This window comes from Rhinolophus sinicus, chromosome 5, assembly GCF_057876585.1.
Source record: "Rhinolophus sinicus isolate RSI-liver-muscle chromosome 5, RSI-T2T, whole genome shotgun sequence".
NCBI lineage: Eukaryota > Metazoa > Chordata > Mammalia > Chiroptera > Rhinolophidae > Rhinolophus > Rhinolophus sinicus.
The window spans coordinates 60,867,588-60,891,438 of NC_142505.1; the positions used below are offsets into that span (position 1 = coordinate 60,867,588).

Genomic DNA, 23,851 nt, shown 5'->3' on the forward strand with positions numbered 1-23,851 from the left:
TTGAAAAGAATCCTATAACATACAGTTTGGCAGAGGAACATGGTTTCATATATATTACAAACAAATAAGAGACACATTAGTTATCAAGGTGCCGTGTTAGGTTCCAGTGAAAATCAGCATTTGGGCTAATAGTCAAGCAAAATAAATATAAGTTCCAGCTCTATGGCTGACATTATGAGTGGAAATATATGTCAATCCATAATATTTTTCTTTAATGATGATGTTTATTATTTGATCAATAGATTTAGCTCATACATATGGCAAACAAGTAGTTGTTAGTATCAGCTGATTTAAGTTTAACAACAACAGGCCTTTTGTAATTTTGAGTTTCAGAGTATTCAACTGACTAATCCTTACATCTAACAAGAAAATCGATACCTTTGAAATAATTAGGTTTGGGCTCTTGGGAACCTGCTTCTGGGCAGCTGCATAGGGCTCTATTTGAAATAATTACTGCCAGAACTACAACCAATTTCCTTGCAAAACCGAATCAATTCATCTGTACTATTTTTTAGCCTCTGTTCTCTAAAATCAGTGAAACAATGCCAAGAGTGAAAATACCCATTACATTTCTATGCTTCTTAACTGGCTTTGAAATTTCAAGACTTGGCAAATGTACTGTAAGATGAGTTATGCATTCATTTTCTTGATATGGCATGAGAAAAATAGCTCCCACATACCTTTCCCTACCTAAGATGACAGCTAATCTCAAAAGAGTTTAAATACTCCAAGTATTTGAAAATACTCCATAAGGTAAAGTCAAAATTTTTGAAGAAATTGTTTAAAAAACAAAAATGTCTCTGCAAGTGATTTTTCATTCCCCTCTCATACTTTAAAAAATTAAAATTCAGAGTCAGCTACCAAGAAAAGATACTTTTAAAAATGCAACGATTGTCCTGGTAGATTTAATCCGTCGATGGCTTTCACTTGTTCTTAACAATGAATTTCAGCAGACACTAAAAGTTCAGTATTTTCTTACAGTTGCCTGTCTTCTGGGTACTTTGTGGTTCTAGTCGTTTAAAGAGCTGCATGTTATATCCATGGTATTTACAGATTTCAGCTGGTTTGAAAATCACTGGGAGGAAAATTATTCTTCTCTTAGAAAGGAGTAGGAAGAAGGGATAAATGAATTAATTAAATGATTAGGGAGCCACTGGTAATGTTCTATTTAATGAACAAAAACAAGGTGCTTATATAAACAGAAAAATCAACCCCCAACACTTTCCTCATAGCTGGGTGACTTGGGGCTTCAATGACATTGCTATTCCTGAGCAGCACTGGAAAACTGAAGACAAGTGGTTGGTGATACTTTACCATTTACTTTGTGAGCCGGAAGGAAAAGTGTTAGCAAAAACATAAGGCCACCAACTACCTACGTCATAATGGAAACAGATAAACATGCCACTTATATACCACTCACATAGGATACAATTTTACGCATGTGAACCCAAAAAGGTTATTATCATACTTATTAATGAGAGGTTTCCATGTTAAGTTCAGACTACATTTCTTAAAAAAAAAAAAATGTGGTATTGTTTTCATTCATGACTTTCTTGATGGTAAGGGTTCAGATTTCCTGTGTCTTCATAAATATCAGGAACCAACAGAATATATTATGAGCTACTGTAACATAGCAAGATAATGATTCTCAAATAAAGTTTAAAATCAAATGGTTGTGGCATATACGCTACCCCACAGAACTGTTAAGAGAATTCCATGATACATATCAGACATTCAAAAAATTTTAGTCTTTTCCATATAACAAACATCCGCCTAAACCTTGTGATCATAGATAACTAAGTACAATGGCAACAAGGCATAGTGGTATTCGGACTCATTAAATATTTACCGATGGCTAGCCTGGGTACGATAGCTAAATTCTGGTGAAGAAGCGACACTGCACAGGACACAATATTATTTCCTACTTACGCCATGTATTACAAACTGTAACATATGCAACTGTCAGAGATGAAAATTAAGAAGCATACAGAGGGAGGTGAGGTCATTATTTTTCAAAGATATATGATAAAATAGTCCTATCATTTTCTTCTGTCTCCAATCTTATGAAAATACCTTCAGCATCTTTATGAAAGGAGTCTGAGACCAAGTCCTTTCTAAGTCATGTAAGTGTAAGGTTAATAGCTTCAGTGTAAATTACCCAAATAATGTTTCACACCAACCAATGTTTGATTGTTTGGTGCACTACATCTTTTTTATTTCCTGTCACCTCCCAAAATTTTGTAAGCACAGCCTCTGAAATAAGATCCTGGGGGTGGTTATAAATCTTTCACCCAAAATGAGTTAAATTCTCATGTATTCCAATGGGATACAAGGCAGGATTTGCATCTGGGGCTGCATAGTACATATGTTGGCTTATACAAACCTTAGCAACAGGAACAAGGTAGCTTTTCATGAAGAGAAATCAGAACACTATGCAATCTCCCCACGAAGAGAAAGGTTACCTTAGGATCAGCTGTGAGCAATTTGAAGGCTTGATATACTTGAGATTCCTTTACACCACCACCAAGATCCAAGAAGTTGGCGGGTTTCCCACCATTCAGGAAGATGATATCACAAGTAGCCATGGCCAGTCCAGCACCATTCACTGTAAAATGCAAATGGCACACACAACTGGGTACATTTAGCAACATGAAAGGATGCACGAACTTTTCGTCTCCCCAACATTGCAAAAGAGAACCCTGTCATAACGGGCCAATTTCTGCCCTGTTTGGAATTCCACTCAACCAGATAAATTGCTAGACTTTTAGGATAAGGAATCAGGTAATGTGTATACAGAGAATAACCAAAGAACCTGTGACTGGGGAGATGGATTTATTGAGAAATTAAATCAATCTGGGAAATAGAAAGAAGGGAAGAGTTTAAGTAATCAGTTTGGGTAGTAATACAGGAGGGAGTTTTAGATTTTGGAAAGTATGGAATTCAAGAGAACTGGAAAAGAGAAAAAAAGCTATGAAAAGTTAGTAGGGCCTATGAATTACATTCTTTTTAATATCCTTTAAGAGACTTGAGTAAAAAATGGAATTCTTTTCATTTTTTGCTTGCAGAGAAAATTGTCCTTTGAATGTGGCATTCTGGGGTTGAACCATGTGGTGTCCCAACTTCAGTAGGGTCCCATACATTTTTATACAGGGCCACTGTGAGTGTTTATATGTTATCTGGATAAAGTCAGAAAATAAATGATAACATCAAAACAATAATCCTTTTTCCCTGTTCCTTTTTCAAATTAATATAAGAACTGTTCACTAGCAACCTGGTCATTAAAACTAGAACCAAAATGTGCTAACATCTTAGGAACTTTAAAAATCCAAGCAAAGAGTTTTAACATCAAAATTCTTATTTTCCAGAACTAAGTCTTATTGATCAATTGTACTTTTGCTCCTTATGCTTAATTATATAAAATTACTTTCCTCAGATTAGAAAGCAAAAATAAAAAAAAATTAAAAATCTCCTGAACTCAGCAGAAACTCTCCAGGTAAAGTACCCTTCACTTTTTCTGACCCTTGAATTTCCCAGACAAGCCTATGAACTGTGACTAATTTAATTAATTCTGAAGCAACTAAAATAAAAATGGTTTATATAAGATCTTAAAACAATTTGAAATTTGTTAACCATAGCTTTTAAGGCTAACTTGGTCAAATCATGCAGACTACTACAGAGGCTACAAAGAATTTGTATTTAATTTACTCTAACGCACCATATATCTTTCTCCTATCCAAATGCCTTCAAATATGGGGAGTGCATTAGCTTATCAAGATCAGAACGATGTGAACAATCTGGTCTATAGCAGTTACTGTTCCAAACAAAGCAGGAGTTTTGGTATCACTTGTAATTGGATATCATTTTCTACTGAACACCAAACTACTGGATGAGGTGTTTGCTTCTGAATATAATGATAATGTTGGTTTAATGAATTACAAATCTTTTTTATTTGAATTCCATTAAGATTAAGACCTCAGTTTCCAGTACAATGAATTGGTTCCACCAGAATCACAGAAGCATATAAATCTCAGTTCTATAAGCTGTGGACAATAACAAAAGTTGTATTGCCTCTATAGATCCATTCTTATCTCAGCTGAAGAAGCCATTTTCACAAATTTAAATGAATATGATAAAATCAATTGTTTTATGAATAAATTGGCATAATGGATCAAACATTTTATCATTTGGTTATCAGGGAAGCTGAAACTTGAGCATAATGATAAAAGAACATATTCTCTTCTAATTCCTCCGAGAAAGTAATTTTATCTTAAAACCAAATTTAAAATAGTTCCTACCATATTAACATTGCCTGGAAGAGCAAAGGTTCCAGTTTTCACTAAGCAAAGTTTAACTGAGGTACTTTACAACAGTAGTTCTCATCTGGGGTGATTTTACCTTTCAGAATATATTTGGCAATGTTTGGAGACATTTTTGGGTGTCACAAGTGGGGGGTGCTAGTGGCGCCTAAGGACCAGAATACTGACACACACCTGACAGTGTAGGACAGCCCCACCTAAAATGTCAACAGTGCTGGAGCTGAGAAACCCTGCTTTAAGCCAGTGACCACTGACCAAAATGAACTTTGAGGAGAAACTCTGAAGCTTTTCCTAAGACTCTGGGGGTATAAAAAGTTCTAATAACTTACTATTGAGAAATAACAATTCAGAAATTCCTAAATTCTATAAAAATCCACAAATCATTCTTTTGCTGCAACAGATTTCTTACCGAAGCAAGCAATGTTCCCATCTAGTCCAATGTATTTTAGATCATATCTGGCAGCTTCGTTTTCAATGGGCTCATTCTCTGATTTGTCGTCCATAGCAAATATGTCCTTTTGTCGGAATTCCGCATTATCATCAAAGTTTATCTTGGCATCAAAACAGACAACTAAATTCAAAAAAAAAAAAAAAGAACATGCATAAATATCTCTTAAAGATCAACAAATTAAATACTTACTCCAGGCTGGCAGGCAGAGGAAAAAAATAAAAGGTAAGATACTGTCATTCTATCTCATGATACAGGCAGACGCTGTTATGGCTTTCTTGACCTTAAACTATAGAGCCACAAAGACAAACAAGACACGGGCCCTGCCCTCAAAGGATGTATATCATAATAAAGCCCAGTAATTTATATCTGTAGGTCTCTCTTCAATAAAGTAACAATATAAATTGGCATCACCCATTAAAAGCAACAGACTGCCACAGCTACACACAACTTTGATTAGCTATTCTTACATTTTTAACCACTGATCACCTTTTCCTTCTATGCAAAGAGAGACTAGACAATAATGCTTAATCCTGCTGCTCTTTGTCTTTTCTGATGTTGCAAAACAAAATTTTTATTTAATCAGTATCCTCACTAATATTTCTGAAAGATGTATTGGAAAGAACACTGGGTCAGAATCAATAGCTTTTTTTTATTTGATCCTTAACTAACTGTATAACCTCAATAATAAAACAAAATAAAACAAAAAACCAATAACCTACTTCCTCTCTGGGCCTCAGTTTTCCTATTTGGAAAATGGAAATAACTATCCCCATGACTGTTAATGTACCTACTTTGGAGTCTGCTAAAATGAGGGCAATCATCCTGATGTGTGCAGGATAAGACTCTTTTGAGTCAAGTTACAAAACACTAAGAGACCAAGATGGGTCAGAGACAATGGAAGGTTGCCAGGCATATCAGCACAACTGTCTCCACCCCACTCCCTGGTGCTATATAAACCTCTTAACTCTCTCACTGGCCAATGGTCCCGGACACAGTGAAACTCACTCAGTAAGGAGGATGGACCACAGAGTACTTTCCTTGATTTACAGTGATCTTCCATTTGTACAATCAGGGAGAGATTGCTGTGGGGTGGCGTGGCTGGTTTCTGGGATCTGACCCCTCTTATTATACATCCTTTAGGGTAGAACTTAGTTATCTATGATGACACTCCATTGTAACCTTCTTTTACTTCACTTGGGATATTGATAGGCAGGGATCTTTTTTTTTTTTTTTTTTTTTTTTTTTTTTTTTATAGGCAGGGATCTTTGACCAAGAATTTGGAGATATTACCCATTCTCCTCCAGCATTACAGATAGGCACCTAGTTCTTAAAAAGAAAACAATCATCCAGGCATATTTCACTCAAAAGCATTGACTATAGTCTGTTAATCTCATTTGCTTCCTATGAAAAGAAAATATTAAAAAAAAAAAAAAAAAAGAAAGAAAAGAAAATATTGTTACATTATAACATCCAGGGGTTAAGCATCCTAGATAGAGGTTTTTTTCCCAAGGGTCTCTCTACCATAATCATCAAGCACTTTGATACAAATCTGTGCAAAACGGGCATCTAAACACCTAAGAATACTCAGCATAAGTAAAAGTCCAAACCACAAATTACTTAAAGTAGCACTGACTGACAAGAGAGAATCTTCCATGGCAGTTTATGTCTGCCTGAGTTCTTAGTCTTGCCACAAAGTGTCCAACCACTTTACCCACACACTGTGAATACATGAAACAAATGAGTAATTACTTTCCAGAATACTGAAGTCTCAATGATTGGATCCTACAATTACCAAAGGAATTGGCCAATGTTCTCTGCTTTGCTACAATGGCATTTTTTCAGCAGTTAATGACCGGTATAATAATCAATAGGAAAGCAACTTCATTCCTGGCTTTCCACTGGATTTATAAATACATTTTAATTCATTTATTAGTAACTGTAGCTCCTCCATTACTCATTGGCAGGACTACTTGTAACTGACACCTTTGAAATAAATGGGCAAAGGCTATCAAATTGACTTTGTAAGTGAAGAGTTTCAAATAAAAGAACTCTTGGTCAAGATCAATAAACTAGTAAATCAAAATAGGTCCAAGCTGATCTTTGTCTCTTACAAAGACCGCAGTTACAAGCTGCTTGGGAGAGAGCATAATTAATTGACATACATGCAAAGTTCAAAAGGCAGTCCCAACTAAATGGCTGCAAAGCCAGATTTTCAAAAGATGCTTTCCTTGTGGTATGATGTATATGCCAAGTACAGAAATGAGTGCACTATTCAGGGGCCCCCTTGGGAGAACTTTAGAATTTAACCAGAACTTGAAGATAGCTACTATGGGATAAAAAGGGGAATCTATAGGGAGGAATAGAGATGTATCTACAGAGCATTACTCTGCCATAAAAAAGAGTGAAATCTTTCCGTTTGCAACATGGATGAACCTAGAGGGTATTATGCTAAGTGAAATCAGTCAGATTGAGAAAGACCTCAGTTATATGTGGAATCTAAAGAACAAAAGAAACAAGCAAACAAAACAGAAATAGACTCATAGATACAGAGAACAAACTGATGGTTGCTACACAGGAGGGGGTTGGGGGGTGGGTGAGAAGGTGAAGGGATTAGAAAGTACAAACTGGTTATCACAAAATAGTCCCAAACATCTAAAGTGCTTTCGTGATTCACTATCTCAGTTTTTAATGTTGTATCACCCGAAAGTTTTTCCTTGAATTTGATCATCTGAAGTATTCTGGCATCAAAAACACCTACTAGGGATAGATTAGAACTGGCACTTCCTAGTCAGGTAGTCACCTCTCTTAAGCTCAGCGGCCTTGTCTTAAAATGGGGAGCAGCATGTTTTCTACTGCATGGTGTAGCTGGAAGGAAAGAACATATGCAGAGCACTTGGCTTCACAGACAACTGGCACTCACTGTTGTTAGCATTACCACCGCCATCACCACCGCCATCCTCTACATGCACAGTGCTTCCTTCTACTCAGAGCTTCCTGCTGCTGCAGCCCCGCCTATAGGATTCTCTTCTCTCCCTCTCACTAAAAATGAAGGTTTGTCCTTCATCCCATTCCCTTATAATCCTAGACTTCTGTTTCGAATAAATCTAAACTAATGCCTATTGGAGTTTACATCTGTATAGGTTACCAAAGGTTTTCAATAAAATGCCATCTCCAGAAAACCTGAGAATTTTCCTACAGGAAAGATTTTAATGGTTGTGGCATTTCAGACTTTGCAATTGATAGAGAAGGAGATTTTTGCTTCAAGTCTGGGGGTGAAAGAGATGCCGCTGTTGATCCTCAAATCATGTGATACCTTTATATAAGGCCAACGTGGCTAAAGATTGGTATAAAACAGCCCAAGTGAGAATGTATTTAAATTAGGGGGTGGCAAAGTATGTCCCTCGGGTCAGCTCAGCACCTGTTTCTGTTTCTGTGGTTCTACTGCAATGCAGCCACATCTATTCATTTACACATCTCTATGGCTGTTGTCCCAAGACAGTCCCACAGCAGAGATGAGAAGTTGCAACAGAGACTATATAGACCTTTACAAAAAGAGGCTGTCACTCCCTGCACGTCACAGTTCTCGTCACACTTGTATATAATAGCCTCAGGTATCATATTAATTATAGTGATGAGAAACTTCTAAAAGTGCATCCTACTAGCTTGAAAACCAAAAAAGTATAACAAACAAACAAAAACGTGCAGCTTGAACAAAAGGAGTAGATTAGTCCCTGAATACTGGACCCTCCAAGTACACTTTCAGAACTGGTGTGTTAAAAATTGATTGATGTCCATGTCAACAGCTGGGCAATAAAATAAACTTGCTTGCTCAGACCTTAGCTTTTTCATTTAATAAAACAACAAACTATGGTAACATGTATTCTGGGAGGTGCTGAGCTTGGTTCTGACATTAAGATTTTCAATGTCACATTAATGAAACCTCAATTCTTTAGAAAATTCAACTTGAACAAAGGCCATTCTGTATACAAAGTGGGTGAAAAAACACACTTATTAATATTTATAAAACAATTTTCACCATCAAAAGCACATTGTTACATGCTTGATAGATTATACAAATGAATTTTCCTTCTGAACAAATATCAAAGAAAGCTGCGGTACTTATATTCATAGGGTGTTTTTGTTGTTTTGTTCAGTGGTGTGAGATTCTGTGAACTAATTCAACAGCCTCCATGAAGCACATGACTGGCAGTTAGCGGCCTCTGACCCTAGAGTTTTAACAGAAGAATGAGCCACGGAATTAAACAAAAGAAAAATACATTTCAGAGGGGAGACTTACACATAAAAGAAACATAAAAACAGCAGGAAATGAGATTGTCATAATTAGTTTGAAAAATAATCTGTCTTCAAGCAACGCACTGCATTTGATTTGTGAGAAGTAACCATAATGTGCTATTGAAATGTGTTTTGCCACAGTGGCCTGAAAATGCTGATACTTTCAAATTAGTCCCCCTTTCCATAAATATTGATGTTCCAAGAGTTGTATACTTTTTAGAACTTTTCTTTAGCTGCTGTGAAAAGAGAAAATAGATACAAGAAGGGAGGGGACTCAGGGGGAGGTAGAGAACTGAAAATGTTCTTGAAAAGAGAGTCTTATGTATAATGAGAGAAACAGAGAGAAACACCCACCAACAACATGGGCAGTTGCTAACACAAAGCAACAGGGTGGTTATTTAGGGAAATGAAGCTGATGCAAGAAAACGATTTGATGTTAACTTATACCCAGCCTTAATTCTCATGGAATGTTGGCCAGATAGTCACTGTTTTGAATTGGGTTTCATTCCATTAGCTCAGTGAATGGATTTGTGCTCCAACGATAAGATGCCTTAGAACACAAATTCTTAATCTTGGGACTACTGACATGTTGGGTGAGATCATTTTCTCTTGGGGATTACTGTGCTGTGCCCTGTAGGATGTTTAGTGACATCCCCGGCCTCTACTCACTAGAAGCAAGTAGCAACCTGCACCCTAAGTTGTGACAAACAAAAGGCATGTTAACTCTAATCATATCAAATCATTATGTTGTATACCTGAAACTAAAATAACGTTATACATCAATTATATCTTAATTAAAAAAAAAATGTCTTTAGACAAATGTCCCCTGGGGGACAAAATTGACTATACACCCTCCCTATTGAGAAACATTATTTTAAAGACACCAAAGAAAGGAGTCTGGGTGCACAAAGATCTAGCTAAAAGTGGGAAGAAATGAAATGGGATGTAAAACATCACACTGGCTTTCAAAATGAATGAATGAATGGATAAGTAGATAAATAATGATTAAAAAAACCTTGCTTCTAACTTGGCCACAGTTTTAATGAATTAATTCTGGCACTGCAATTGGACAAGCAAGGAAAATAGTTAATTTCTCTTTGACTAATTAGCAGTTTACTTTCATTTCAAAAAGTTAGGTCACTCTGGTAGAAAGGTTTTGACTTACTGTCCCTTTTTCCTTTAAGAAACTGCCTTTCTCCTATAGCATGTGATTCCAGCTCAGTGATTGGTCTAGGTATGGACATGTGACCAAGCAGGACCAATTAGAAACATTTGAAAAGATTGGTATGGTTGCTCAAAAAGAGTATTGAGAACTAGGGGCAGTCTTTGCTGCTCTCCCTCAGCAAGCCGGGCTGGCAGGCCAAAAATTCCCTTACTCTCTTCATTACTTAAGCCAGTCCACTCCTTGGTTCCCTGTTCTAAGGCAAATAAGTGCCCCTCCCCTACCCGGGGATTTTTTAACTAAAACTAGGCTCACGTAGGTTTCCATCACTAATAACCGTAATTATCCTGATAGTCACTAAACTACATTACAGTCAATAGTGTCAAATTACATTCTTTGAATCAGATTATTAATCACATTGGAAAAAATAGTTCTTTCCGCACATCAAAAATTTCCCATGAGTGACCTAGCAGCGTCGATGTTATTAAGGTCATTGTTCTTCCTTCAACCCAGTCTCATCGCTATACAAATATATGATCGATCACTTGGATTTAAAAAAAAAAATGTTTCTCAACAAGCAATGGAAGACTGAAGAAATTCTCTTACAAAGAGGCTTTACAATGAACAAATTTAAAGTAAAAATGTTTGGTGTGATGCCAAGCTCTTTAAACCTCTCAATTAAAAGAGTAATTATTAAATCAATGTTTTAATGTGAACAGTTGTATGTTCTGCTTTTACTGATCTAAATGAAAAAAAATTAAATATTAAGATTACCAACATTGCTAAGATACAAATGACTGCTTTTACAGCTCCCATATAAAGGATTGCTTTAGGGGGTTGTGACAATGAAGATCAATTTGTACTTTTGGTCATTAATCACCGTTTCCTAATTGGGTTTAATTTGACTACTGCTCATTAGAGTTATAAACCAACACTCTCATTTAATTGTGATTATAATTCAATAGCTGAACTTCTATGGTACAATGAACAAATTAATAGCTAAAGATAATTTTGCTCTTAAAAAGATCACATAAGACTGATGTTTTAATGAACTGTATACATGGAATGTATTTTATGATGATTCCTTCAAAACAGCTCATGGATTTTCCTTTCTCTTAATAATTAAAAAGAAACGTTGAGATTTCACAAGGTTTTACAAATACCTTCTAGGAAAAGGTTCTCACACCCTGTTCCCTGATGCCGACCACAATCTGTGACTAACAACTTCCCAAAGGGTTGAATGAAAAGAATATTAAAACCTGATTGTTATTATCCCACTCCACGGCTGAATTTCCCCCCCCCCTTTTTTTTTGAATATGAAATAACCAGGTTGCTTGTGCATACCAGTTTGAAAAGCAATATATGACCTTTAAGAACTTATATTGAACTTCCTTCCCTTTCATTTCTTAGATTTAATTATTATCCACTCAAAGAAGCATGAATTTTGACAGATACTCCCAAACTGGAGACTCCTTCTAGATCACTCAGGTGAAAGCAAATTAATAGTTTAAGAGGGAAAAAGCAGAAAAGAAGGCAGGTCACTATGAGTCAGTCGGGCATATCAGAATCAATACGCACACTATACTGAGAGGCATGGGTTCAACTCCCAGCGCTGGTAACTAGCTGCTCATGGGGGAGTCACATAAATTTTCAATCCTCTATAAAATGGGGATAATGATTTCTAACTTTGCAGGGCTGCTATAATTTATAAAAAAGAATATATGTAAACGTTCATCATAGTGGCTGGCATAAGAGTTTAAAATAAGTGTTTTCTTCCCCTTCCCTACCTCTCTACTGATGATTTCACAGCCAAATGGAATTTTAAAAATATCTATGAATAAGGTACTTTGTTTATAAATGACCTATCACAGAATTTTATCTGGTGGTCCCTTGTGTGAAACATGAAATATACTACTTGCAGTGTCTTCCTAAACATGAACTCTTTGCCTATCCTAATTTGAAATGTTTAAAACAACAACAATGACAACAAAAAGGAAAAAATAGACAAAAAGGTGAACTTTCTTGAACTACCATACCTTTCTTGAACTACCGCTGTGCTACCTGAGCAGAGGAACTGCATTCTCTGAATGTCAGGCACTGGCCTGTTTTGTGTCTGACGGTGGATGCTTACACAAACACCAGTCACCTCATTTTGACAACCTATCTACAAGATAGTTATTTTTACCAACCTTTTGGAGTTAAAAAAAAATCACAAGGTTTAGCCCAGGTCTGTGGCCAGAACACAGCATGTCCAGAATTTGAACCCAGGCCCCTCTGTAAAACACTGAATCGTCCACATTGGTCTAAATTTGGTTGTGTTTACACATAACAGATCACTTCATTTACCAACCCAATGGCAAATCCCTCTTTACTGACTACCCGCAGTACTCTAGGCAGCATGCAAGATATTGGGGTGAAATGTACTAACAAAGATAAGGCTCATGGAACTTACTTCCTGGTACCACTATCTTATCTGCCCCTTCCCCTAACACGTGCACATACACTAGCTTTTGCTATAGAATTAATAAGAACACCATTGAATACTTGGCTATGCAAGACCAAGTGTAGTGGTGGTGGGTGCTCACATATAAAACAGCTGTTTACACTCTACAAGTACCAGATGGTTAAGAAACACCTTCCCCACAAAAATGTCTCCTTCTCCCTGCTGAAGCAGAAGCTCGTAATCAAGTACGGCGAAAGCCCTGGACAGTGAGGCACTAAGGCCTTCGCCATGAGGATGTAAATCCAGCAGGGGTCACAAGAGGAATTTATGCAGATTTAGGGAAACTAGAACGCTTTCAGAGGTTCCAGTTCCATAAAAGCAGGTACATTCATTATACCCAAGTGCAGGGCTCCTGTTTCCATCCAAATCTTTACCACAGTGATGGCCCTCAAAAAATATTGGGTGCTGGTAGATGGATGTTTCTAAATAAAACAAGAAGTAGCTTCCTCTGAGGCTTGGCATTTGGCTACAAACAAACTCAAGTGCTGAAATGTTCAACTGCGTCAGGGGAACATTTGAGATGATGGCAGAAATTAAATTACTGAAAGAAATTAAGGCAAAGCTGCTGCTACAGTCTTTTGTACAATTTAATTTATAGTTTGCAAAACCGATTCTATTAATTTGTTTTCTCTTATTTATTTATTTGTTTTACCTTGTCCTTCTGGAGTTTCACCAAAGGGGTTCACTTCCACCTGAGTTGCGTCAATTTTCAGGAAGAGATTATACAGCTTCTTAATTTGATCTGCAGCCTAAATGCGATCAAATGAAATGAAATCACATCAAAGCAGTAAACGAACATTTATTTTGCTGGATTAATGAAACCTTAAAAATCACAAGTTCTGTCTTTATTTTCAGTTAGGTTTTCTGAAGGGAAAAAAAAACAGGAAAGCTAATTATTTTCATTTCCACTGCTATTCATTAGAAGGAATGGTGCAACTTTCCTCCAGACACCAGAAAAAACCATTACCAAGAAAACAAAATACTTTCAGTATGGCTTAAAAATGCTGTTAATCTTTCTGCAAATTATCATGTCCCTATTAGCCGAGCTATACCACGATATGAGCTACAGTCATTAATACAAACAAGCTCCATTTAAGAAAAGGTAAACATGATTTTGAGAGTTTATAATGACTAGGTTTTCCTAATTAGGCTGGAATAAAACAGTTATTATATTCATCAATCCAAACGTATAATCTGTGAAACAACAATTACTGAGTGTCTAATGGAAATTGTTGCAAGACAGGAAGATGAAAGTCCTAAACAGTACAGTTACAGAACAGCACAGTTCAAACTGACAACAGTTTGTCCCAAAGGCTTAAACCACAAAGAACAAGAATATCCAGTTTCCCTCATGTTATGTCTGACTTCATTTTTCTCACTCTGCTTGAAGTTCACTCACTCATTCTGTTCAACCCAGATTTATTAACTGCCTATGTTACAGCAGGCTGGCATTGTGTGAAATGGGGCTAGGGGAAGACACCATAACTGAGGCATGACACCACCCTGGAAAGCTTGTACCGCCAGTGTACACAGCCTGTGACGCAACACAGCCACACTGTGCAGTCATGGCTGAATGTAGGCTATCAGTCACATTCTTGACTCCACCTTACTTCCTAGCCATGGTTTTCCCTTTGCCCCATTTTTGCTCATTGTTCCAGCCCTGCATAATTTGCCCTCAGAACCATATCCTGCTTTTTCCCATGTCTACTCTGTATATGCGGGAGTTGACACTCGTAGGCTGTTTCCCAAGGCTCTTGGGCCAGCTGGCTTCCAGCTCAGTCCAGCCAATGGGAAGTAGCAGTGGGAGACAAGAGGTGGGAGGTAAGGCAAAGCTGGAGTATTTCGTCCCTTCTGTTTCTGCCTTGGGCAACCTCTCCTCTTCTGACTTCAGCTCCTACAAGAGAGGCCCACCGGGCTCTAGCTTCTGTATCCCAATGTCCAGTAACATCACTGCCTCACCGTGCTCCTGTAGCATGCAGGTAGCAACAGTTTCCTGTTGTTGTTTAGCTCTGACTAGCCTCTCTGTGCACACTGAAATGTCTCAGCTCTTACAACATCTATACATCTATGTAACTAATTCCTTAGAATAAAGTCCCACTGGGGTAAATATTAAGAGTGGTTTCTTTGCTCCAATATTGACTGAAGAACTCCTGGAGATGTAATTCATGTTATCTTAATTTATTATATATATATATATGAACTATATATAGATATATATATTTGTGAAATATATATGGATACATATTTGTGAACTTCCTTAAATCCTAATTTGAAACCCAGTGCACATAAACAAATGTACATAATGAGTAAGACTAAATATTTTTTAACATTAATTTTTTTCAGGCTAGATAATACATGTACATGATACAAAATTCCCAAAGCCACAAGGGTCTCCCTCTGAATCTTCACCAAACTGCACAGCCACCAGGTCCCCATATCAACTCCTGCAGTGGCCACCTTACTAGTTGGTGCTAAATTGAGAGATATTCTATGCATATGCAAGTGGTATGCATATTCTTCATTCATCTTTTTTAAAAAACCAAATTTGGTTCTATTCCTTCTTTCTTTACTTAATAGATTTTAGAGAGCCTTCATCAGCAACATAAATAGAGCTATCTTAACCTTTTAAATGGCTGCATCATAAAGTATCATAACTCATTTAACCTGTCTTTTTAATAATAGCCTTTGGTTTCTAATACTTGACATTCCTTCAAATGGTGCCTTCCTTATTTCTGTATGCGTATCATACATGCGATTAAACATCTGCAGGATAAATTTCCAGGAGTGGAGCAAAAAGGGGGGGGTGAGCATTTTAGTAATAAACATTATCGTAAATTGTTCTTACAGTAGAAGTTGTCACTAATCTCCCTTCTCACAAACCAGGATCATGGAGACTGTTGTTCCCCTCACGATCATCGGCTAACTGGATCTTTGCCAGTGAGCTAGGGGGAAAATGGGGATTTTATATACAGTTTTAACTTGAATTGCTCTTATTAAGGAATGAATTTGAGAATTATTCTATGAGCTTAAGAAACATTTGTATTTCCTTTTCTGTGAATTTTGCCCATTTTCTGTTGAGGTTTTAGTCTTTTTCTTATTACTTTATAAGAGGTGTTTTTACATGAGGGGAATTAGCTCTTTATCTCATTTCAATTGCAAATATTTTCCTCTTTTAACATTTATCTTTTGTCCATGTTTTTGTCACTTCTGCCACATGGGAATTTTATAATAATGTCATTCTTTTCTTTTATAGCTTCTGACTTTTTGTCAGACTTTACAAAGGCTGGTCCCACTCTGAGAGTGTTAAAACAATCCTCCCATTATTTCTTCAAATACTCTTTAAGATTTCCTATATTTAATGTTTACTTTTTTATAAAAACCCAAACAGATTTTATTTGAGTTATAGTGCAAAGCTGATAAGTAACACACTGTTGAATATTTTTGTACGTTGAGGGATTTTCTAGGTCATCGATATGAGCTTGTACTGTGAGTGCATGAGACGCACGCGTGTGTCCTGGACGCCATGACTGTGCTTACACAGCCTCTGCAGAGTCACGCTCAATAAACAACGGCTGAATTAATGAGTAACTTGTAGTAAGGAGAAACTACATTACAGAAATAACTTCTGGGTGCATACATATAGAAGATCTTACCCCAGCTACTTTAAAACTTGCTTTTTAAAAATATGCGCATAATGTACAACTCACATCTCAATCATTTTTAAGCATACAGTTCAGCAGTGTCAATTATATTTACATTTCAATCGTATTTACATTTTTGTGCAACCAAGCTCCAGAAATGTTTTCATCCTGCAAAACTGAAACTCTATACCCATTCTCCCCGCCCCCAGGCTGACAACCACCACTCTACTTTTTGTCATATGATTTTTACTATTCTAGATTCTTCATATAAATGGAATCATACTAATTTGTCTTTTTGTGACTGGTTGATTTCACTTAGCACAATGTCGAAGGCTCATCCATACTGCAGCACATATCAGAACCTTCCCCAAATTTCCATGTTATGTATCTACCACATTTGGTTTATCCACTCATCTGTCAATGAGTGGCTGGGTTGCTTCCAAACTTCTTAAGCCTGTATCAACCTCACTTAACACAAAGCCTGAATTTTCTGCACATTAATGTCACTGTAATTACACATTAACCTTGCATTAGGGAGGTATTCGCTATTATAATTGTTTATTCTTGTACAAAGACAACCTATAAACAGGTTTTGAGCAGGCTGACATGATTAGATCTGTGTTGTAAGACCTGCATGGGAGAACCAGCCTGGCTTGGGGGCCCAACTGCCTCGTTCCAGAGGCTACAGGCTAATGACTGCAGGGGTGGGGCAGGGAATGTGTCCATCAAGCAGGTGTAATTAAAGGGAAGGGCAGGGCCTGTGGCAAGTTGAGGTAGCTGCCCTGCTTTCTAGATGTGTTCCAATTTAAACAATAAACACTTGTCAAAGGAACATTCTTCTGGGTAATTAACAAGCAGCCAGTTGACTACTGCTACCTGCTCCCTCAGTGCATAACCACACCGTAGAGAAAAACTGTTTTCTTTCCTGCTTTTTAACCAATTAGTTATTTTAAGGTTGTTAAGCAATTAAAGAAATTAAAATGCCTAAAATCAAATATCCTTCAGGCCATATGCTGGAAACCCTGACAATTTAGAAGTATCTTCAAAATATTTTAACAGGTTAAACAATTTTAAATACTCTTCTTGCATTCCAGAAACTAATATTATCAGTGTTCACATGTGGTTCCTAAAGCTAGACAAAGGTACAAACCATGCCTAGCGATGTCTGGATCATTCCATCAGCTTCAATCCTACAGGCACATGTTGACAAGTCATGGTGCCAGTGTTTTCAGAAATTAGTAGCATAGATCATAACTAAGACACAGTTGAGAAACTTGAATTTTGAGTCATATTCAATTTTTCTGCTTTAGTCTTTTCAACCAATTCTTGCGGAAGTAGATTTTTATCAGGAACACATAGTTGCTAGTTTTTATGCAAGATGGTATTTATTTTTATTAAACCTTACGTCTCATTTTAGAGATAACAGGCATGAGTCACAGGAAAGATATTAAATCTACAAGATAGTTACTTTACATGTGGTTCATCCATGAGTGAGGTACCTCCAAATGCCTAAACTCCATCCTAGAATGAAAATTAAATAAGTTTCAAAGTCATACTGAATCTAAGGGACCTCTAAGATAACATTTCTTTATCAAAGAATCATAAATTGGTAATCTGGATCATTTAAAATGATTTCTCTTCTCAGGTGCCTCCTCCACTGGCTTTCCAGAGCATTTCACCAATCCCCATGGCTTCAGGAAGCATCATAAAACAGAAATTCCCAAATCTACAACCCCAGTGTAGTATTCCTTAGTACCTGTGCCATATATTCCATCTTCTACTGTACAAATATAACCAGGGTCCCTAATGAACAAATTCTAACACATCTGCATTTGAGATCGCCCTCTTTCTCTCTCCCCTTCACATATTCTCTTCCTATAACCACTGCCAGTGCGCTGACCTCCACTGCTCTGTGAGCCCCTGAAGAAGAATGGCCATCACTCTTCGTCTTTGTTCCCCAGGGCCCAGCACCAACTCAGTGTTCACTCCAATTTTGCTGAGCAAATGAAGATTTAAAGCCTTGTATGTAGTCAGCAATGAAAGAAGAAAAAATATGAATGAAAAAATGTCTGTCCTTTCCTTGACATAAGCTAAAAATACCATGACAATTAGCTAGGAATGACACCTGAGAACGTGCATGTTCACCTTCCTTCTGTAGCTAACTCACTGAAAACCTAGAGTGTTCGGGACACTGGGAAAACATAATTTAGCCATTTAACGGCTATAAATAACTCTTAATTTTCTCTTATAATATTGGGGTCGGGGGTGTCTTCTGATGAATGTAATATTATTCCTGCCTGCTTTAGAACTCTCTGCCATGTTCAGCTCCTGAGCTTTTCAACCCTGTGGTCAGCAAATTCATTCTCCTGACAGCAATCTATCGCTAACTCCTGAGGAAGCTCTTCCACGTGAACATCGTACATGTGTCGTCTCACGTGGTCACACATGTGACGGCTATTTCTTGGGCACTTATGTATCTGCAAAGCACTCTGCTGTGAGGAAGGTCGAAAAGTCCCTGCTGTGGCACAGATTGGGATACAGCAACAAGGATTGCACAAGGAAGAGAAATACAGATGTGCAAAGGGACATGGAGAACAGAAACGGGATTGCTGAGCACACTGCGCTGACCGGAGGACAGCAGGGAGAACACATGCCTGTGGGAGCGTGGCTGGGTGACCATCACCCACACACACGAAGCCTCTTAGTAAATAATATAGTTATGGCATCGTTCTCAAGAGGTAAAACGAACCATGGTGGCCATGACCCAGGAATCGTCCCCTATCTTCCTTTCAGAAGATCACCCCCTGCCCCTCGGCATCTCTTTGCCAGACTCAGTGCCTCTAATTGCCCCCTGAATCCCGAATCTTTATGTCTCCCACTGAGGTTTAGTCCCAGATGAACCCGTCCCCTTTGACCTCCTGAATCTTTTGCTTTCCAAGGGAGCTTTTCCTCCCATCTTCAAATACGTGCTCTCTTCTCTGAATTTAAACATATATATATATACTCAAGACTTATTCTGCTTCACTTTTCTATGATTTGCCTTATTGTCACTCCTAAACCTCTAGAAATAGAATCAATCAACAGAAAAAGTAAAGACAAAAAGAAAATTGACTGTTTTGTGGGAGGAATGCTGCCCAACTAACTTACAGGAAATGCTCTGTAACCATCCCAGAGCCTTAGGGGAACACACACCCACACACCCACACACACCCCCCCCCACACACACACACACAGTAAGGAAGGAGGTAAAAATAGCCACTGAACTGTTCTGACTGAGCGGAGGGACGAGGACACTTGGCCATGCAGACGTGCGCTGAGGCTGCGCGGGCTGGACCAAGGGCACTGCAGGACTGTGATGTTCAAGACAGATGCTCCCCTAATGACTCTGAGTCCAATTTTTCTGTCTTTCAAACCAAGGGATGTAATTACTAAATTGGCATATTTTAAGCTCTTTTCAGTGAAATATCACCTTCATGCCACCTCAGTACACATCTTAAATGGTCATTAGCTATGAAAGAATAGCAATCAGTTAAGTAAAGTGAACTGTTAACAACAATAACAACTGACCTCTCAGGAGGACGAATAGCACTTTCACACAACTGCGTGCTCAGTCCTCACACGGACCCTCTCAGCTAGGATTTCATCATCCCCATTTTACAGATGATGAAACTGACCCTAGATGGGCTGAATCACACACGTGCAGGGGAGCAGTACAGGATTCCAACTCAGGTCTGCCTGAGTCCACAGCCTGTGCTTCTCGCCACTACGCTGCCTCTTGTAATTCACGGGCTGGAGCTGCAATGCTACAGAAAAAACAGAGACTAACATACATAATGTGTCTGCAGGTGAAACACACTCGCACACATCTCTTATACACACACGTAATAAATGTCCTCTTTTGGAACACCAGGAAAATATTTTCTTTATCATAAACAGCTAGAGGGAAAAATAACATAAAACAACAAATAATCTTATTTTGTGGTCATCACAAACATTAGAGACAATTAAGCAAGGTCGCAAATGTTGTCTGAAACAAGTCAGACACACTGGCCTCCAATCGCTCCAGTACCTGGTTTTTCAAAGGCCCAAGGAAGCCTAGATTTTCTGCCATCCGCTGAGCTTGGCTGTCCTGCATCCCTTCGATAATGTCAATTTGCTCCTGGTAAAAACAAATCAAATAAACAAAATTCAGATCGTCAAGTGAGAAGACTTACAACCTCAAAAGAAAAATGCTTCATATTTATTTGCAAATGACTAATTAAAGTGTGGCACGTTTCCAGAGATCTCTGAGTGGGTCTACTGCAGCTGCCTATAGGGTATGTTTTAATTAGCAGACCATCTATAAAACAGCCTTTCCAAAAACTATATAATTCTTCAGGGTGGCATGTTGACAAGACAATCGGATGCCAGTTTTCACTTTTAATTACTATACAGATGGCATTGACGAATATTTAGGCAGTAAATTTTTATGACATCTTTGGAAGCCGTCCAAAGGAAGGTTTTCCTGCCTCATATTGCTATTCAGTTTAGAGCTTGTCACATAGGTTAAATATTACCTTATTATGATTTACACACTCTGTTGATGATGACAATTATGAATATCTTAGCTCTACAAAGTGCCATTTGCTCCTAGGTACTAAGCACTGCTTATATGTGTACATTATTTCATGCATTCTCTTAACAAATGGAATGACTTTTTTTTTAATTAAATATATTGGGGTGACATTGGTTAGTAAAATTACATAGGTTTCAAGTGTACAATTCTGTATTACATCATCTATATATTGCATTGTGTGTTCACCACCATATATTTGACCCCCTTTACCCTCTTCCACCCCCATCCTCCCTTACCCTCTGGTAACCACTAAACTATTGTCTGTGTCTATGAGTTTTGTTTGTTTGTTTGTTTGTCTTGTTCCTTTGTTGTTTCCAGTTTTATATCCCACATATGAATGAAGTCATATGGTTCTAGACTTTTTCTGCCTGACTTAGTTCGCTTATGATAATCTCAGGATCCAGCCATATTGTCGCTTTTCTTATGGCAGAGTAGTGGAATGGCTTGTTCTAAGTCATGTTAATTTTGAAAATGTCTGGGTATTACAGGTATCCCCACTTTCTGAAAGCTTGCTTTACACCACTTCGCTTTCACTTTTACCAAAAAAAAAAAAAAAAAAAAGAAAACAAAAAAAAAGAAAAGTGAATACAGGCAGTGCACCTTGAGCCAAGAGAGTCCCGCCAAGTCCTCCTCCAAGGACCACATTCAACGTCTCAGCATCAAGCCACCAGAGCTTTGATCTGTATTTGTGAGAATCTCTGCTTCATCTTAATTTATTTTGTGCCTCATTAGCAAGATGTGTCCTAGCAAAGCTTCTTTGCTTCATGCTATTTTGGCTTATAAAAGGTTCCATAGGAAAACTCTACCTTTGAATAGCGGGGTTAACCTGTATTCGCAAACCAGCCTGTAAAGTCTCAATTTAACTTCCAAGACAGTAAACTTGAATACATAACATTGACAAAAATATTTTCAAACCAAATTATCAGTACTTTACACAAAGAGGTTCAAGAAGTGAATGTCCCACTTTTTGAAAGGAAACAAAATCACTTTCTAAATGAAATAGTATTTCTGCTAGAAATTTTGAATGTGATTTTTTTGACACGAAGAGCCCAGAATTAAAAACTGGAATTACAGCTCAGAAGTCCTTATATTTTCCTTAGATTTTCCTTCCCACAGCTGAAGTAGGTGCAGTGCATTTTATATGCACCACCTTGTTTCATCCTCACAATTCTATGGAATGGCATTACCCCAATTTTAATTTTACTGATTCAAAAAATAAAGCTTAGAAACATTGAGAAACTGGCCGGCTAGTTAGTATGTGACCTCAGATATCTCTGACTAGAAACTAATCTTAATGAAAGGAAAAAGATTTAAAGGCTTGAAAGATACAAAGAATCTGGACCTTAGAAGGCTTCTATTTCACATCAGTAGTGTTGAGAGACACCAAGGCAGTCTCCAGTCCACATCTGGTCTCCCGAGAGAGATTTTTCTAGATCACACATGCTGTTAAGTAGGTAACAAGAGGAAATTGAAATGTCCCAGTCCTCTTCCACTGCTTAATTCTTGAGGCAGGTTTGATGGAAAAGAGTGAGTGTGGGAGAAAAGGCAGGAAGGAGGAAAGAAGGAAGGGAGGGAAGGGAGAAGCAAAGAAAAAACCTTGAATGGTGAATACCTTGGTTCTACCAACTTTCCACTGGATGCCCAGGAATAAAAAGAACTCACTATCTTCATGCCTTAAATTCCAGAAAGAGATGTATTGCTACCAGCTCAGACTCCACATTAAATATTTAATAGCTTCTATAACAGCAATCGATGAACACAGCACAGACAGGAATCAAAACGTACCTTAAAAATAAGTTCTGGATTTGAAGCTGCCACCTCTTCAATGTCAACGCCCCCTTGGGGGCTGCCCACCAGTACAGGGCCGTTGCAGGACCGGTCCATCAGAATTGCAAGGTAGGTTTCTCTGGAAATGTTCAAGGCTTCAGCAACCATCACCTACCACATTAGCAGTAAACTCAAATTAATTCAGCATCAAACTGCTTTCCATTTCGAAATCTATTCAAACTTGCTACACAAGCCAAATGGCTTCCTTTTCAGGCTCTTTAAACCCAGGGAGTGAGCTTCCAGAGATTTGATAGTTCTGCTCTCACAGTACATGGTGCCCATTTTCACCTCCTTAATTGATCCTGTTAACTTGTTCAAGTGACAGGTATTGGTTTGCCTCAAGAAACCTTCCTACTTGAATCTTTTTTTCTTCCTTGAGAACCCTGACACCCAAGAAAAATTCCAGGGAAGCAGCTGTAATTTTAATTTGAGACATTATCAGTACAAATGTATTATCACACTGATTTTTCTCAAATTGCACTGGTGGAAAACCAAGCTTGGTTGCCAAAGATGAATTATTTTTACAGTATGCCTCATAGATTTGTATACTTCTGTCCCTTGGATCACTGTACTTTTATTTCAATTTATAGTTTGTTTTAAATTACAAACATAATATTTCCTTGTTCAAAATTAATGCAAGTGATACCAAAAGTATATACCATGTTTCCCCAAAAATAAGACCAGGTTTTATATTAATTTTTGCTCCAAAAGATGCATTAGGCCGTATTTTCAGGGGCTGTCTTATTTTTTTCATGTACAAGAATCTACATTTATTCAAATACAATCATGTCATCTTCTTCTGGAACATCGTCATAACGTACTAAATGCGTCCGTCTGGCTGATGATCTTAACTGGGCTTATTTTCGGTGTAGGACTTATTTTAGGGGCAACACAGTAAACAGGAGACAGTGAAAGCAGCCCCCTGCTGCACATATATGCCCTCCTGGGCCTCAGTGGTCAGCATTTTCATGAGACGACATGGAACCTCTGAGATAATCAGAAAAGTCGCCCCTTCCTCTGGGAGGATGTGATCACATGCCAGG

At 37.8% G+C, this 23,851-nt stretch overlaps 1 protein-coding gene across 1 annotated transcript in view; it reads right to left on the reverse strand.

Moving 5' to 3' along the window:
- Positions 1–23,851, reverse strand: part of SUCLG2 (succinate-CoA ligase GDP-forming subunit beta) — a 253,427-nt gene that overhangs the window by 100,868 nt on the left and 128,708 nt on the right. Inside the window, exons 5-9 of the mRNA XM_019757202.3 lie at positions 22,767–22,919; positions 20,436–20,525; positions 13,378–13,474; positions 4,726–4,887; positions 2,463–2,605 (exon numbers count right to left, since the gene is read on the reverse strand). Of these exons, the coding sequence (XP_019612761.2) occupies positions 2,463–2,605; positions 4,726–4,887; positions 13,378–13,474; positions 20,436–20,525; positions 22,767–22,919 (645 nt within the window). The remainder of the gene's footprint in view (positions 1–2,462; positions 2,606–4,725; positions 4,888–13,377; positions 13,475–20,435; positions 20,526–22,766; positions 22,920–23,851) is intronic.